The sequence below is a fragment of the Phyllostomus discolor genome, chromosome 2 (genome assembly GCF_004126475.2).
Source record: "Phyllostomus discolor isolate MPI-MPIP mPhyDis1 chromosome 2, mPhyDis1.pri.v3, whole genome shotgun sequence".
In the NCBI taxonomy this organism is placed as follows: Eukaryota; Metazoa; Chordata; class Mammalia; order Chiroptera; family Phyllostomidae; genus Phyllostomus; species Phyllostomus discolor.
The window spans coordinates 92,734,481-92,752,719 of record NC_040904.2 but is presented as its reverse complement, the minus strand read 5'-3'; the positions used below and the strand labels follow the sequence as shown (position 1 = coordinate 92,752,719).

Below are 18,239 nucleotides of genomic sequence, written 5' to 3'. Positions count from 1 at the left end.
AGTATTTACAAGTCTGTGAGGCAGAGACTATTATTATTTTCATCTTACTATAGGAATATTAAGGTTTGGAGGAATTAAGTAACTTTTCTGAGATCACAGAGCCAGTAAACGGGCAGAGCTTTAATTAGAACCTTGGCAGTGTCTTTGAAACCCACAAACTGCCTCTCTAATACATTACTGTAGGAGTCTTAACTACTTAAGTAAGGTGGTATCAGTGTGGTTGAAGATAAATGAACTATTTAAAGGATAATAATGAGGTAAGGATCAGCAGAGCTTGGAATAATGTCTAGTCTTGGATATTGAGGATGGAATTGATAGTCAGCCAACTTCCAAGTTTCTTTGATGTGATTGTGCGGTTTTGTTATTGCTCAAGACACAGGAGCCTTGACTATCTCAAAGTACATCACTCCTGTGTTACGAATTCTACACTTTGCATAATCCTCTTTATTTCATTTCGTCCTTTCCCCCTAAGGCCTGAGGCAGAGTTGGGGGATGCATACACAAATTCAACTCTCGACCGCAGTTTCCACATCCGTAAAATGCCTTCAACTATCCCAGTTACTAACTTGGTTGTGCCTTAATAACCCCTGTAGGTAAGCATAAAAAATTGCAGATTCCTCACCCCATCTCCAAGAGTTTGATTGGGTAGTTTCAGGATAGGGCTTCCTCCCCAAACTTTTCCAAATAACGCGTCCAGGCTTATGGTGACTAACACCGTCCTTTCTAGTTCACTGGGTTTGGTCCACGACTCCGTGAGGGCCCCGCCCCTTCTCCGCGCCCCGCCTCTGGCCCCGCCCTATCCCTCCAGCTCTCTTTCTCCCCCCACCCACCCCATACACTTGGTCTCGTCTCCTCTCCCCTCCTTCGGTGGCACCACCGGTCCCGCCCAGCTCCGCCTTTCCTGGCCCCTCCCTGTCTCGCAGGATGGCTGCGGTGCTGCGGGGCCCGGAGCCTTGGAACCGCGTGAGAATCCCCAAGGCGGGGAGCAGCAGCGCAGTGAGAGTACAGGACTTCGGCGAGTCCTTGGGTGAGTGTGGCACCCTGCGAACCGACCGACGTTTTGGGGGTGGTGTCATGCCCGGGCGGCGCACGTGCGCGGAGGGCGGGACTTCCGGGGCCGAGGGCGCTGGGATGGGGTGCGGGTTCCTTGCCGCGAGTGTTAGGCTCAGAGTTTGCCTAGGAGTCTTGGGCGGCTTATGGTTTCGCAGCCTCTTTGTGACCAGCTGTGGCTACCGCAGGGCCGGGCTGGAGCTAGCCAGCCCCAAGGCCCAGCCCCGTGCAGAGGGCGAGGAGAGAGGCGGACTCGGCTGGCGTCACGGAAGAGTGCTGCGTGGGAACCCTGTGCTCACTCCCAAGGGCCACCAGGAGCCCGCTTTACCTTCCGTCTTTTTCCGATCTCTGGGAGCGGCCGGAGGGGGCCACTTAGGCACTCTGGACTTAAACCGCGGTCTTTCTGGGCCTCTGGTTCCTCATTTGTAAAATGGGGTTAGTCCTCCCTACTCATCACCCGTTGTTGGGAGCATCTTATGACGCTCATCTTTATTTTCTATTTTTATTGGTAATATCCAACAAGTTACGATGTATACTTACAACAGTCAATCTAGATTTTCTGAGGTAGCTTCAATTTTAAATATTCTGCTCTGTGATCACTCTGTGATTCTAGTTCATCATTATATACCCAGAAATTAGTACAGTACCTGGCACACAGTAGGCACTCAAGCAATGCATGCAAAATAAACGATTGCATAATAGTCTTCGGCATACAGTGTGCCCCGCTATTGGTTTTAAAATTATGGTCACTGACTATATTTAGAATAGACATAAACAAGCATTTATTTTTGACCACACAGTTTAAAATTTAATATGCAAACATCAATATTTATAATTTAAAAAACGAACTTGGGAAAAGTACTTGGCAGAATACGTAATAGCAGATTAGTTTAACATTTTCTTTTGAATTTTCAATTACAGTTGACGTGCTATGTTTATATTAGTTTCAGGTGTACCATAAATGATTAGACATTTATGTAACTTATGAAGTGATTACCCCATATGTCTAGTAGAGGGGAGAGTGCTTGTAAAGCATTTTACCAGTGTATGATGGTGTTGACATTTTTAGGCAATAGGGCGTAGCAGCCAGATTGCCTAAGTTTGAATTGTGTCTTTTCCCTTTGCTGGGAATTGTTATTATCTAACCCAGTGATTTTCAACCTTTTTCATCTCGTGGCACACATAAACTAATTACAGAAATTCTGTGGCACACCAAAAATATATATCTTTAGCTGGTCTGGCAAAAATAGGTATAATTTTGATTCATTTGCACTGGACAGCTATTGTGTTGGCTTTTGTGATTTTTTAATTTAACTGTATAAGGGAAAAGAGGTCAGTGCCCCTGACTAAATTATCAGGTATTACATGTTTTAAAATTTCTTGCCCCGAGGATGTGGAGAAAAGGGAACTCGGGTACACTATTGGTGTGAATGCAGACTGGTGCAGCCACTGTGGAAAACAGTATGGAGTTTCCTCAAAAAATTAAAAATGGACCTGCCTTTTGACCTGGCAATTCCACTTCTGGGAATATATCCTAAGAATTGTGAAACATCAGTATAAAAGAACATAGGCACTGCTATGTTCATAGCAGTGTTATTTATAATAGCCAAGATCTGGAAACAGTATAAATGCCCATTGGGAGATGAGTGGGTGAAAAAGCTGTGATACATTTATACAATGGAATACTACACAGCAGTAAAAAAGAAGGACCTCTTAACCTTTCTTGGCAGCATGGATGGACCTGGAGACTATTATGCTAAGTGAAATAAGCCAGTCAGTGAAAGACAAATACCATATGATATCACTTATATGTGGACTCTAATGAACAAAATAAACTAAGAAAGTAATGAACGAAATAGAAACAGAAGTATAGATACATGGATCAGACTAACAGCCTTTGAGGGGTGTGTGGGGAGACTGGATAAAAGATGGTGAAGGAATTGATTAGCTGAAGAACATCTATGCATGGCCCATAGACAAGGACAACGGCATGGGGATTGCCTGAGAGAGTGGGGGGCTGGGTGAAGGTGGGCAAAAGGGGAAAAAGTGGGGACAGCTGTAACAGCATAAACAATAAAATAAAACTAAAAAAGTTCTGACACACTAGTTGAAAATTGCTGATCTACCCTTTTTGTGCCTCAACTCATTTTCATGTGAGGATAAAAACAGTACTTGCCTCTTTGGCCTATTTTGAGGAATGAAAGAGTTAATGTCATAGGTAAAGCATTTGGAACAGTGCCTGATATGGTAAATAAACCCTTAAATGATAGTTGCTATTATTAATATCAGATGCTTTTAACCCATCTAATCATTACATCCTCCTTCACATCCATCCATCTTATGCAGTTTACAGAATATCTTCCTTCTTCCTCTATTCAGAAATCCCTTAATGGGATTCCTATCAGGTGTGGAAATGCATCAACTCACTCCCCATCCCCAAGGCAACCCATTCTGGTCTCATGTAGTTGGGACAAAAGCAAGTGTGTAGAAATCTGCCTTTGTGTTATTTCCACCCAGGATGGAAGTGCTGTCCTCAGAGCCATACAGAACATAGGGTTTTTTTTTCTTTTTTAGTATTTTTTTAATCCTCACCCTAGGACATGTTTACTGATTTTCTTTTTTCTTTTTTTAACTTTTTAAATTTTATTTTTTAAAGATTTTATTCATTTTTAGAGAGAGGGGAAGAGAAGGAGAATGAGAGGGAGAGAATTATCAATGTGTGGTTGTCTCTTGTGCGCCCCCTGCTGGGGACTTGGCTCTCAACCCAGGCATGTGCCCTGACTGGGAATCGAATTGGCGACCCTTTGGTTCATAGCCTGCACTCAATCCACTGAGCTACACCAGCCAGGGCCGTGTTTATTGATTTTAGAGAGAGAGAGAAACAGTGATTGGTTGTCTCTGCTCTGTGCCCCCGCCAGGGATAGAACCCAAATCCTGGGTATGTGCACTGATCAGGAACTGAACCTGCAACCTGTTGGTGTATGGGTGGTTCAATCAACTGTACCATCTGGCCAGGGCCAGAACACAGCTTTTCTGACTTGCAAGCAGTTACCTTTTTCTGCTGAGTCCGTATTCAGTCAGGCATTCATCAGGTAATTTCCAGTTTCCATGGTAGTTTCTCTTAATATTTTCTTATCTTGAAGTGGTACCCAAGTACAGTGTCTTTGACTTTTAAGAGCATGAATTTATCCATTGTGTCTTGCTTTTGTGCATAACAAAATGGGGGATTCAGAGGAATATACAACATGTGCCTCACCATCAAGGTATTTAAGATGTTAAGAGTGCACCAATGACTGACTGAAAAGCATTCCTGTGAAAGATTAAAATCATAGAAATGTGATGCAAAGATACTCATACTTGTTTAACATTCTCTTGATTTCCAGACTTTATATCATCTGTCACCATTTTCCAACTTCTCACATAATTAAATCATTAATTATACCTTTACAGTTAAGGCTGGTTATTTTTTCTTGATTTTTTAAAAATAGTAATTTTCAGCCAGTGTGCTGTGGCAGGCACACTGGTGTACTGTAAGAATTTTTAAAACATGTAATACCTGACTAGTCAGACAGGGGCACTGACCTCTTCTCCCTTAGATCGTCAAATAAAAAAAAAGCCAACACAACAATAGCTGTCTGGCGTGAATGAATCAACATTATATCTATTTTTTGTCAGATCCACAAAAATATATATTTTTTGGTAAGCTGCATAATTTTAGTAATTAGTTTATGGGTGCCATGAGATTAAAAAAGTTGAAAATTGCTGCTATAAAACAAAAAAGCAAAGATGCTTCTTGCAGTGTATTTTTCTATAATATACTTAATGAACATTAAGCCTTATTAAAGTTCTCTGCTTTAGGCCTTTGTGTTGCAGCTGTAATCAAAGAGTGCTCCCTGGTTATGCTGTCACTGAAGAGCCAGACCTTAGATGCAGAAACAGGTGTGTTATGTGCAGTCCTTTACAGCAACCACTACAGAATGGGCCGCCACAAGCCTCACTTGGCCCTGAAACAGGTAGGATGCCCTGTGCGTGAGACTCAATGTGTTTACTTGATGAAGATAGAGATCACACTACTTAATATTTTGTTATTTATGGGAACTGAGTGAATTACTTGTGACTTATAAGAACTTTAATTCTTTCCCAGTTTTGATTCTAGTGTGTAATTTTTATGAAAAGTTTTTTTCATTTACACAATCTATAATAAGTTACAGTGGTTTTGCCTAGTTCTAGGATATAGTGATTTGATCAAGACAAAGTGTTAAATTAAGAAATAATTTCCTGCCTTGGCTTGTGTAGCTCAGTGGATTGAGCTTGGGTTGTGAACCGAAGAGTTGCCGGTTTGACTCGCATTCAGGGCACATGCCAGAGTTGCCGGCCAGGTTCCCAAGTAGGGAGCATGTGAAAGGCAACCACGCACTGATGTTTCTCTCCCTCTTTTTCTCCCTCCCTTTCACCTCTCTAAAATAAATAAATAAATAAATAATTTTTGAAAAAAATAATATCCTGGGCATGGTCAAAATCCTAAAATCCTAAAAAGAACCAAGTTGTTTATTTATTGTGGAACAAATAATCTAATTGGCAATATATTAGAGCAAACGGGTATATAACAAGCTGTATAAAGTGGTTTCATGTAATTTTTGGAGTTTAAGACAGAATCGGGCCCTCCAGTTTTGGAGCTACATCAAAGGCTACAGCCTCCTAAGCTGGGTTCTTTATATTCTCATTCATTGACTCCTGTTCTGCAAGTATTTTTTGTATCTTTCTATGTGTCAGACACTGTGCTTGGTCCTTGGTATACAGGGTAGAAAAACACAGTCTCTAAACTTACAGACTCATGTTCTCTGGTTAATTTTCTACTCCCTTAAGGTAAAAAAACCGATTTCTTCATCAAAGAAAGATTTGGGATCATGGTCTTTTCCTTAGTTTTCTGTCTTGGCAACTTTTATCTCTTTCTGAGTCTTTAATTCCAGATTGAACACATTTCTCCTCCTGGATTCCAAGTTGTGAATATTATCCAGTCAGAAGAATTTGGTGTTCCTTTTTCTCTGCTCTTCCTTTTGTGTAGCTCTGCTATCTAGTCAATCGATCATTCCAAACTATCTCTGCATCTAGCCCAGTCTTTAGTTCTGGCTGCATCTTTTTTTGACCTTGTCAATTTTAATCATCTTGCTGTTCTAACTAATCTTTACTTCATCTTCACAAATTCTATAAAGCAAATCAGATTAATCATCCTAAAACACAGCTTTGAATTTTAGTGGTTCTCCATCGCCTTATGTATGAAGACGAAACGTCTTAGTTTGGCCTACAAGATCCTCAATGGTCTGTCTGCTTCAGTTTTCCTGGTTCTCTCTCGCCTTCAGCTGTTTTACACTCTAGGCACCTGAATTCTTCACGAGTCCTCACCTTGTCCTTTCCCTCACCTGAGCCTTTGCTTACCTGGTCCTGTGTGTTTGGTCCTTCCATCACTCTCTGTTAAAGGCCTTCTCCTCCTCTAAGTCCCATTTCAAGGCTTCCCAGAAGTAATAACTTCTTCCCAAGTGGTAAGTTGAGTATTTATCATGGTAATCTCATTTTAAGTTGTATTCTTCTGATTAGTGAAGTTAAACTCCTTCTGATTTTGTGATTCTTGGCTCTCTGGGTCTCCCGTTTGTGCTTGTCTTACGGCATTTGGCACAGTCTGTGTAGCAGTACAGGTATCTGTGTACCTGTTTTATGTTCCCCTCCATCCCTTAGAACAGGGAACATGCCCCCTGCTGCTGCTGCAACTACTGTTAGTACTACTGCTACTGCCTTACATCTGCTTAACATTTCAATTTACAAAGAACTTTCATCTACTTTAAGATTTGTTTTTTCCCCTGGCTGGCGTAGCTCAGTGGATTGAGCATGGGCTGGGAACCAAAGTGTCCCAGGTTCGATTCCCAGCCAGGGTACATTCCTGGGTTGCAGGCCATAACCCCCAGCAACCGCACATTGATGTTTCTCTCCCTCTCTCTCTCTCTCTCTCTCTCTCTCTCTCTCTCTCTCTCTCTTCCTCTCTTCCCTCTCTAAAATAAATAAATAAATAAAATCTTTAAAAAAAAGATTTCTTTTTTCTACCTTCAAAAACTAGATACCACAGTTAGCTTCACTCTAACGTTCCTCCAGTGGAGCATAGAAAATAGTCTTGATTCTTCTTCTGTGTGACAATACTTAAGAGTATATAAAGACTCTTCTCATGGTCCTCCACTTTCTCTCTTCCTTGCTAAACTCAAAAATCTGTCCCCTCCCTTTTTTTGAACCATAGTTTTTTGAGCCATCTTTCCTAGTAGCTTTACTGTCTTGGTTTGTCCATACTTCTCTCAAAGCATGGTGTCCAGAATTAAAAAATGATCAAGAGCTGACCCCAGAGAATTTAGGGATTGTTGCTTCCTTGCTCTGGAAACCATCCTGTCAAGAGAGAATCTGTAACTTGGATGGAGTTTTTAGTAGCACACACGCAGCTCTGATAAGATACCTCCTCTGCCAGTATCAGTGATCATCCAGTCACTGGCATCCTTCAGTCTGGATGCCGCCCCATGCACGATGTCCTTCGTGTGGTATTGTGTGAGGACTACGGAATTCTTACCACGTTTTGTTTAATGAGTGGTCCTCACTATTTTTTTCTTTTGGATAAAAAAGTGCTATTAAATGCCTTCCCAGTACTCAGTACTGAGTTACAGTGGTAGACGAAGTAGACAAGATATATTGCTGTCATGGAACTTCCAGCTTTGCTGGTCACACCAGGGGCCTTGCCTGTGCTGTATACACATGAGTGTGACCTGCTCTTCCCCTTTCAGGTTGAACAATGTTTAAAACGTTTGAAAAACATGAACTTGGAGGGTTCAATTCAAGATCTGTCTGAGTTGTTTTCTTCCAGGTAAGTGGTTGTTACTCTGTGATGGGCTTAGTGGTGGGGACTCTGATCTCCCTTTGGGTTTTTTTCCTGCTTGGTGTTGAAACGTAACCAATTGTACCTCAGCTCTACAAATTTTTTTTTAATAAGGGGCACCTAGTATTTATGGTAATCTCCCTTTGTTGGCTTGTGGGAGGGACTAGCATGACTTGAAATCTGGGACATGATAAGATTATATTGAAACATTTGTGTCCATAAACTTCAGTGAGTCAGTATTGAGCGGGACTAACTCAAATTGTGCTTAAAGCAGCTCTGCACTTGAACACTGCTATATAAGTGCTTTACATTTAATAATGAAAGTAATATACTTTTCATTTTTTTTTTTCAAGTGAAAATCAGCCTTTAACTACCAAAGTATGTATCATCCCCAGCCAACCAGTGGTAGAATTAGTGCTGGTGAAGATTTTGGGAGCCTGTAAATTATTACTTCGTTTGTTGGACTGTTGCTGCAAGACATTTCTGTATCCTTGAGTCAACTGAAATGCTGTACCATCTTCTCAATGGGAATTGTGTGGATAACTTTAGTATTTCTGTTTGAAAGCTTGGGTTAGGGTCTGTAGGAGTTATAAACAATGGGAATTATTATTATTTTTTAACTCTTACCTGAGGGTAAGTTTTATTGATTTTAGAGAGAGGAAAGGGAGGGGGAAAGAGAGAGAGAGAGACACTGATGTCTCACATCACTTGGTTGCCTCCTGTATGCGCCCGCAACCTAGGCATGTGCCCTGACCAGGAATCAAACCTGCCACCTTGGTGTACAAGACTACACCCAACCAACTCAGCCACCTGGCCAGGGCCCTGTGGGGATTCTTAAATTTTTTCTTGTTTTTTCTTTTTGTATTTTATTCAATCTTTATATTACCTTTTAGTCCCCTTACACCCTGCCGCCCAAGATTCTGCTTCTTTCCAAGGAATTACCTGATACAATCATTGCCAGAGATTACCTTTCTCTAGTATATATTATCCTAAGGGCACTGACAATTAGAAATTCTTAATCTTAAAAACCAAACCTTAGCAACAAACAAAAAAAAGAAAACAAAAAGAAGAAAAAAAGTGAAAATAAAAAACCACAAAAAAGAAACTAAACCTTAGAAACTACTTTTAATAATGAGAGCTCTAGCAGAGTGTATATTACTTTATTTTTTAATTTCCATGAGTTAAATAGAATATGTTTTAAGGCATTACTGTATTTTTAGGACTATAAGATGCACCAGACCATAAGACACACTTAGGTTTTAGAGGAGGAAAATAGAAAAAAAAAATTGAAGCAAAAAATGTGGTAAAATATTTAATAACCTGTGACCCAGCTCCACTGCTGCTGCCCCCCCCCCCCCCAATAGCTAGCCAGATAAATTACATTTGGAGTATAAGGTGCACCCTCATCTTCTTCCCAAATTGGTCGTGGGGGGGGGGGTGCATCTTATAGTCTGAAAAACACGGTAATTCTTTAATAACATTCTTTCTATTTCCAATCTAGTTGTTTCATAAGTGTAACTTACAAAATCTAAATTACTTTGGTTTTATTTTCCAACTTAACTTAATTTTCCAGCTTGACTGTGAAACATCTAGGTTTGCAAGAATTCATTATTTTAAACCTTGTGATGGTTGGGTTGGTGAGCAGATTATGGTACGTACACACACACCTTTGAAATCCTTAATTTCTTTTTCATTTCTTTAACTCAGCCTGTGTTTCTCATTGGTTTTAAAATTTGTTTTCCTGTGGGATGCTGAAGTTGCGGGAACTCTGTCATTTCATCAGAGTTTATGTGGAGTGGATTTGGAAGCTAAGTGTTGAAGGTTATGTCAAAAGGTTAGGCTTTAAATCTGAAACCAAGAGACTCTTCAACGTAAACAGCTAAGCATATGAATTGCTAGGACTAGCAACTCAAAAAATTAAAAAGTGGTTGCCATAATCATACAGTGACTGGCCCATTTGAAATGAAGGTATTCCTGGACAGGCTGTATTACTTCTCTTTTTTGCCTCTAGGTTTCTACTTTTTAATGGTCATGACCTTCCTTATGTGCTCCAGAATTTTTTTCCCACCTGAAACACCACTGCTTTTTTCCCCCTTTTTGCTAAACATCTTTACTGCTTAATGAACTAGAGCCATTTCTGTGTCTTGCAAACAAGAACTGTGAGTGTACAGAGCCCTCTTTTGCTTCAGGACTGGAATGCATGGGATCTGGAAAGATGCCACTGCTTCTTGAGTGGGTGTAAAGAACAGTGGCACTGGCTGCAAACCAGAGACCTTCACTTGCATCCTTAGTATGTACAACTGGACTCAGAATTTGCCCATATTTGTAAAGATACCAGTTTTGGCCATTTTAGGCAGTTGGGATGCTTATCTCTAGGTTGAATTAGAACTAAAAACAAACAGAATTGTCCAGATGAAAACCTTTGCTTTGATGTCTTTACTGTATATCTTAAGTACAATTTCCAGTAGTGTTTTTTATTCTGCTTATTCTTAGAGGTAACAATGTTAAAATTACTAAACATTATTTTCAATGTCAAACATTCATTTTTCTTTTCAATAACAAACATAAAGTTTTGCTGATTACAGTGATACATGCTTATTTTAACAAGTTTTAAAAACCAGAAAAAAATGTGAATAGCCTGAAAACTACCTAAAATCTTACCATCTAGATAAAACCAAACTTAGGGTTTTGATACACATCTTCTGAGACGGCTTTCTGTCTAGTGCTTTAGTTTTAAGTAACACTTTCTTTTGCACTTGGGTTTTTCTGTGACTTCTAGATTTATCTTGCTATTTGCAAATATGTGCTGTAGTTTTTTTAATCTGTAGTGGCAGATTGAAAAGCATTTCTTTTCAGTTTTGAATTGTTGTGCTTATTATATAATCTGCATATTGTACTTACTGGTTAATTCATGAGCTCCTGTTTCTTTCCCTAGGGTTCTCTATAAAGGTGTTTTAAAAAGGCTGATCTCTTTATATGGGCCATTGTTTGGATTGCTTCAAGAGGTCTCTAGGATTCAACCATTGCCTTACTTCAAAGATTTTGTCTTTCCTTCTGATATTGTTGAATTTTTAGGACAGCCCTATTTTGAGGTCTTTAAGAAAAATATGCCTGCAGCTTTTGCAGCTAAAGGAGTAACTAAATTGCTAAATAAACTGTTCTTAACGAAAGAGCAATCGCTGAGGTGCAGTGAAGAAACTTTACTTAGAATTTCCAAAAAAACTAAACAAATGAAGATCAATCTGCAGAATAATGTGGATCTTGGAGAGCCAGTAAACAATAAGAAAATCCTCAAAGGTAATATGCTTTGATACAGCACATACTAAGAAAAAATAAAACTTGAAATTACAGTATAATCATGGATTGTGTAGAAAGAAATCCTGTACCTTTTAACTCACATTGATTCTCCATTGATTATCTTCAGAGAGATATGGTAATACTTGTGTGTGTTTTCTAAGTTTGAACATTTAAAGTTGTTTGTTTCTGCCATTGTTCCATGGTTCTTTGCTTGCTTCCTTTATTTCCTTTATAGTCATTTGGCAAGAAATATCATCATGCACTTAATAATTTGTTAATCTGAAAATAGTGTGCTTAAGTTTTTGTATTTGATCTTTCTATCTCCACAGAAAAGTCATCTGGATTTGATGTGAGGGCTTTCTGCAAACAGCTGAAACACAAAGCTATTCAGGTTTGGCTTATTTTCTCTTTTTAAAAATGTATTGTTGTTCAAGTACAGTTGTCTGTATTTCCACCCCCCGAAATCCCCCCTCCCCAGCCATCCTTACCTCCCTCCTCTGATTCCGTCCACCCTTGGTTATATCCATGTGTCCTTTATAGTTGTTCCTGAAATCCCTTCCCCACTTTCCCCTCCTTTTGGCTAAGATCAAGTGTAGTATATGTTCCTATCAGGTTTAGCTTATTTTAATATAGCTTTTGATTTCTGCAAATTTGTAGAGTAGATGCCACTTACCAAGGATAGAGACTGAATCTTTTGTTTTTATCTGTAGCCCTAAGTAAGCTCAGTATCATCGTCGTTCTTAGTCTGTGCTTCTGAATGGAAGCACTGCAAGGGATTTTAGTGCAGTTAATAGAATCCTTCAGAAATATTTTAATAAGAGTTTTGCTACAATCTTGAAGTGACTCTAGGATCCATCATAGGTATAGATTGTACTGTAGCTTAAGAGTATGGGCCTTGCAGTCAGAAATGCTTTGAGTCCTGGCTTTGGTCTGTACTTGCTTTGTGACCTCGTGTAAGTTTCTTGTCCTGTCCATACCTCTGTTTCCTAATAGTGTGTACCTCGTAGGGTTCTGCCAGTTTTAATGCATGTAATGTGTTCAGCACAGAGTCAGAAGTACAGTGGCACGTAAGTGGTGTTAGATATTATTATCTACTTTCAGTGTCATTATCATCATCTTCATCCTTTGTCATGAGGCTTCTATTTCCTTCTTCCTATTAGGGTTCAAGTTTTAACCTGAGTCCTCTTCTTAGTCAGTGTCTGTAATTTCTGTTTGTTCTGGACCTCACAACAGATAAGTGTGTCAGTGTTGCTCTCCTTTATCTGGTAACTGCTTGACTTATATTACCCTCTGTCTTTTCAAAATTGTTTTTTTCTGGTTTGCTTTATGGGTTATTTCTTCCACTCTATTTAATAATCTTAATCATTCCTCATAAGTCAGTGTACTTTCTTGGACATTTATAAGGCTTCCAGCTTCCATTTACATTATGTTCAATTCGTGAGTTTCCAGGAGGAGGAATAACAACAACAATAATAAAGTGGCTTATATGTACTTACGTTGTATTTACTCTTCGCCAGGCATTGTTCCAAACATTTAACTCATATAATCCTCACAAAAGCTCTATGAGATAGGTGCTATTATTGTTTCCATATTCCAGGTGAGAGAATTGAGGCATAGAAAGGACAAGAAACTTGCTCAGGTTACACAGCAAATACAGGGCAGAGCTGGGATTTGGTTCATAGTCTTTGTTCATTACCCTTTGTATCAGCCCCCAAAAATAGTTTTGTCAGCTGCTTTAAGAACTATGGCTCTCTGTGACCCTTGAAACTTCCGTAGTCCATCCACTTATTCCTAGGTTTTGAAGCTGGTTGGTCAGCATCCTTCTTATTCATGACTATTACTGCCACATTTTTAGCAATTAGCATTAATATGCAGTTTGCTTTTAGGTAAGACTTCTTTACCAGTCAACAACACAAAGCACTGATAGGTCTCTAATATTTTTACTACTTTTTTATGTTCTTGAGGGTAAGAAATTTGGAAGAAGGTAAGCTTTGATTGAAGGATAGAAGCCCACCTGGTAGGTGGCATATTTTCATAAATAGTAAAAGTTGATAAAATTCAAACTTGACTTGATACAGAGATGGATTGAAGAGACATAGGTGCCCCATGAAAAGATGGTTGAATTAGAAATGGAAATGGGGCCCTGTTAAGCATTTTTAAGATATGTTGAGCAATCATCCTGTCTTCATGTGTTTGTTTCAGTAGCATTTGTAACCCGTCATTCAGGAGGGTGACTGAAGGTTCAGAAATGAGAACAGGTCGGGGTTGTCCAGTAGTGCAGAGGAAAAGACTCTTCAGTGTTTTTTCCCCCACCAGCTAGGCTTTGACCAATATTTAAAATATTTAATCATGTGGAGTTTTTTTCTTATGTGTGGGTAAAAGAAATATGTGTTAGGATTATTTATGTTGTTTCCTGTGTATGACTGAATTCGGCTATGGATGGTTTCTACTGCAGCACAGCACGGGGGAAATCATCTTGTGTTAGGAGCAGTGGATAACAAGTTTTTTAAGACAAGAAGGAAAGTACAGTGAACTAAAGTTTTTCTTTAAAGATAAATTTTCAAATTTTGGTAAGCTGTAAGTCAGTTTTTTTCTCCTGTCATATATTTATTATAAGAAACACATATGTTTTTCTCACCTTTCCATATTTCAGGAGGCCAGCTCTGAGCGTGAATGTCCTCAGCCCCACCTAAAGGCAACCCAGCATTCTTCTCAGAGAGTGATAGGAACTCCTTGTGTGGAAGGTTTTGTGCAAAGAATCCAAGAGGCTGAGACTTTCATACAGCTTTCTGAAGAAATCCAAATGGCGATTCTGTGGAGCAGGAGCAAAAAACTCAAGGCTCAGGCTTCCTTTCTGGGCAACAAACTTCTTAAAAGTAACCGCCTTAAACATGTGGAAGCCCAAGGTTATAGGTAGGTATGTTACAAAACTTATATTCCTTTTTTTTGTTGTCCTTTAGAAGAGAATATATATTCAAGTCAAGTCAGCTTTTTTTACAGTGGGATGTCCAATCGCCTGAGGGCGGCTAAAAGGGGGATCTACGCAAACTGCAACTTTGTCTGCAGCTTTCGTTGGGCAAAGTTACATCACTAGGAGGAAGACGTGGTTAACTGGATTTATTCATTTATACTCTTCACCATTCTGTCCATTCACTCAGAAGCATTAGAAGGGTCTGGGGATACAACTATGTGCAAAACAGAACCCTGAGAGTGTTTTAGCTTTAGGAGGAAGGATGGCCAGTCTGCCCACAACTTCAGTGCAGCAGGATGAGTGTGTGAGAGAGAAGCAGAAGGTGCCTGCCTTCTACAAAGGCGCACACCAGACTCTGAGGTCAGGATCAGGTAACATTTGTTCATAGGAGCTGGACTCTCCATGTGTTGATTTCTTCCCTTCCTGTGAGTTCTTCCATTCATTGAACTGCTTAGGGATGCTCATATTTGATTGTGAGCCAGTATACTTGAAATAACACACAAAGTTAGACACTTTAGGGTTTTATTTTTATTGAGCAAATTATAGATGCCCATGATAACAATATCAGCCACAAATGGCTATAAAGATCCTATTCCACTTTCACGGAGGTAGTCATTCTGAACAGTTTTTAATGTGTCCTTCAAAAAATACATGCACTCTGACCAGGGACTGACTGAACTGGCAACCCAGGCATGTTCCCTGACTGGGAATCGAGCCCCTGACCTTTTGGTTTGTGATGATGCTCAACCAACAGAACCACACCTGCCAGGGTTGCTGGACAGGTATTTACACTGGAATCCTGCAAAGGCCTATAGTCATCTCAAAGGGATGACTGATTTCTCAGAGTGGAAGCTCTGCCTGAGATGGAGAGAACTGTTCTGTTCAAAACTGGGTTTAAAGTCAGGGGTAAATGAAGCAGAGATGATAAGCATTAAAAGTTAATGAGGATAACCAACTGGTGTTTATTTGGTTAAACCATTATTTTGTTCCTCACAAAAATATAATGGTCTTTTTATATTGTCCTGTTCTGCTGTTTCAGTAATGTATTTGTACATTTTAAATCTACTTAGTGCCCACAGTAACTATGGGGTAGGCAGTATTATTCCCATTTTATAGATGAGAAAATGAAAGATTTTGCTAAGAGTGCTGGAGACTTAGAAGTCAATTCAGATCCTCTGATTCTTCTGTTTTCATTTCAATTGGGAAATATACCTACCCTCTCCCCGCATAAAAACAACCACTTATATTAAGCCAAGGAAAGAATTTGGAAACAGATCATGAATTACTAGCATTATAATGGGCTTCCACAAAGTTCTGTATTTGTTTAGAAAGGAAGAGGGAGGGTGTTGGGGTAGGAAGTAAAGACCCATGCTAATCTTTTTGAAATCTAGCACAAACAGTGAGGCAGTTTGAAAGGTACCAGTGTACTTTGTGGCGGTGCACCCTATTCAGAAGTGAAACACCTCAAGTAATCAGCTATTTGAGTTCTGAATTCCCAAACCTGAAGACGATATATGAATCAAAGTGTGTGGCTCAAGGCTGTCAGTTTGTTTGTGTCAGTTTGTCTTCTCATTCTTATATAAACTCCCTCTTCACTTCTTTTTCCTTATTTCCTGCTACAACACAAAGTTCTGTATCTAGAAATGGACTAATACACTCTCACAGATTTTCTTTTTCTATCTGAGGTACATCCTTTCTCCAGTTCCACTCCTATTAATTACATTATGAACAAATTAGCAATTGTCAGGAAAAAGCTCTGGCACTACCTTGCTTGGCAGTTGTAGGAGCTACTTTACTTTGAGGGTAAGGGGGGCACATTTGCCTGCAGCTTGAATGAGGGAAGCTGTGCTGTGAAAATAGACTGGGGTTGAAGCTCCTATTTCCTTATCTTTCACCATGATTCTGGGGTTGTACACAGGCATGGGACTTACAGAAATTGTGTATTTTCTGTTGGAAGTTGGTAAAAAGAACATAAAAGTTTTTTAGAGTGTTTTTTCTTCATTTTAATAATCTCAGATTTTTCCTTTCTCTCTGTCCTTTAAAGTTTGCCCAAGAAGCTAGAGTGCATAAAAACATCTATTTGCAACTGCCTTCTTCGTGGCTCAGGTAGCAAAACTTCAAAGCATCATCTGAGACTAAGATCACAGAATAAATTTTTACCGAGACAGAGAAAACCACAGAGAAAGCTGCAGTCAACTCTTCTAAAGGAAATTCAGCAGTCCGCCCAACGGACTCAGACTTTTACAGTAACCAGCAAACAGAGACTCTCACACTGTACAGGTCATAGGACCGATCTGTACCCTAACAGTAAGCAACCCTTGAGTAGCCGAGTTTCCAACCCTGTCCTACAAACTAAGGAGAAACAAAATCATGAAAATCTAATAGGGAGGAATGAAAATGAGACTGACTCATGGACAACGATGCAAGTAAATAAAAATACATCAGGAATCATTAAGGAGACAGATGATATTGATGATATTTTTGCTTTAATGGGAGTTTAGATGCTCATAAGTGAGGCCTTTAAGTGATGAGCAAACTAGTTCAGTGTTCTACTATTTTAAGTGAAACTCCTGAGATCTGCAAAGATCTGAAAGCACCACGTGGACTCAAAGAAGAACTGATTTAGTGCAGCGTTATATAGCTGATCATTTCAGTTCAATAAACATTTGTAGTAGCTTCGTGTCATTTAATCATTTACTACTAAACAGTCAAATCTGACTTTGACTAAATGCTAGGTGTTAAGATGAAAAATCTACCATATCCTGCCCTTGAAAAGCAGATGTAATTCCTTCATGAAGCTGGCAGGTCCCAGAAAAACTGAATAATTTTACGCCTTACCAGGGAATTAAGACCTGAATAATTAGGTTTGTAAAAACCTACCTTGTGCCTTAAGATAAATGGGGAGTGGAAGTGGGGAGTAGCAAGGAAGCACCTAAAAGACCACTCAGACCTTACTGGCTCGGTTATAGGCAAGTCCACTTCTGGACAACAAGGTCTGTAGCTTCTAAAGGTGGTGCTGTCTTGTTGATATATTAGAATTGAGCATCAAAGGAACTCAAAAGTTTTGCCACTAATATATTACCAGGGACTGGTCACAACCATTATTTCACTATTCACCTTAATTCACCTAAGAGCATATTAATATGCTTTGGGAAATTTCCAAAAGTTTGTGGGATTTTTTTGGTTTATTTATTTATAGGGTACGGGTGACTGGTTCCAAAAAGGATATAAGGTGACTCTTGGTTACACATGAAATACAATAGGATAACAAAGCAAAAGTAGGTAAGAGTTAAATGAAAAAAAAATAAAAACTAGGAAACACAAAATAGACCAGGGAATGAAGCTAAACATAAATTTATAATTTGGGACTGGTGCTGTCACCTGACATTTGTATGTTGCTTGTTCAAGTGTTCTGAGAGGGTGAATCTTAACAGATTTCCAAATGATGTGAAGTTTGAAGTAATTTTTCAAATGTTCTAGCTTACTAGAAAGGTTAATAAGCTCTGTTAAGTAGGTTGTAGCCTAAAGTTTTATTTATATACAGACATAAAAAAAAATAAAACAATGCATTGATATGTACTGCATCCTTCTTTTCCTGAGCCACCCTATCATTTTCTTCTATTTTCTTTCACTCCTTTACCTGGCCTTGTTCTTTCCCTGTTTTCTGCATATTTCCCTTTATACCAGTGGTTCTCATACTTTAGACTGAGAATCACCATGTGGGCTATTTAGAAGTGCAGACTCCCAGTCCCTTGTGAAGACATAAACACAGCCAGGGAATGGAGCCAGAAGTTTGCAATTTTAATTGAGTAAAAAGTGCCCAGGAGATTTTGATATACAAGAAGTAGCCTGAAATGTAGTTGGATAAACACTGGTTTAGCTCCCTTTCCCCAAGACCCTGATTTGAGTCCTTAATATTAAATGGCTTTTCATTGTTTATATCTCTCCTAGCTTCCTACCAAGTGGCAGTAGCTACTTCGTATTGCCTTCAAACATAGGCAATACCAAGGAGAT

The 18,239-nt window shown here is 39.4% G+C and overlaps 1 protein-coding gene and 1 long non-coding RNA gene across 5 annotated transcripts; one reads left to right on the top strand and one right to left on the bottom strand.

Moving 5' to 3' along the window:
- The first annotated feature begins 855 nt into the window (after positions 1 to 855).
- Positions 856 to 18,084, top strand: NEPRO (nucleolus and neural progenitor protein). Of its 4 annotated transcripts, none has more exons than XM_028504582.2 (9): positions 856 to 1,027; positions 4,909 to 5,063; positions 7,866 to 7,945; positions 8,311 to 8,442; positions 9,531 to 9,608; positions 10,893 to 11,254; positions 11,584 to 11,645; positions 13,908 to 14,167; positions 16,270 to 18,084. In XM_028504582.2, exons 1-9 carry the CDS (start codon positions 925 to 927, stop codon positions 16,724 to 16,726), a joined length of 1,689 nt encoding a protein of 562 aa, XP_028360383.1. In that variant the 5' UTR covers positions 856 to 924; the 3' UTR covers positions 16,727 to 18,084. The 4 variants fall into 4 exon arrangements, with proteins under 4 accessions (XP_028360383.1, XP_035873983.1, XP_035873984.1 ...); XM_036018090.1 differs by lacking the exon at positions 856 to 1,027 and adding an exon at positions 1,136 to 1,485; XM_036018091.1 differs by lacking the exon at positions 856 to 1,027 and adding an exon at positions 3,358 to 3,530.
- On the bottom strand, positions 6,148 to 16,270 carry LOC118498892. Its single transcript, XR_004901385.1, has 3 exons — positions 15,989 to 16,270; positions 9,661 to 9,665; positions 6,148 to 6,158 (listed from the first exon to the last, which is right to left on the bottom strand). It is a non-coding gene; the product is annotated as an uncharacterized LOC118498892 (long non-coding RNA).
- Positions 18,085 to 18,239: the final 155 nt, after the last annotated feature.

Excerpts from the sequence above, each read along its gene's own strand:
- NEPRO (XM_036018090.1), top strand. The coding sequence starts at position 1,197 with ATGGTTTCGCAGCCTCTTTGTGACCAGCTGTGGCTACCGCAGGGCCGG. Across the intron at positions 7,946-8,310 it reads TCTGAGTTGTTTTCTTCCAG|TGAAAATCAGCCTTTAACTA; the intron begins GTAAGTGGTTGT and ends TTTTTTTTCAAG. Across the intron at positions 14,168-16,269 it reads GTGGAAGCCCAAGGTTATAG|TTTGCCCAAGAAGCTAGAGT; the intron begins GTAGGTATGTTA and ends TGTCCTTTAAAG.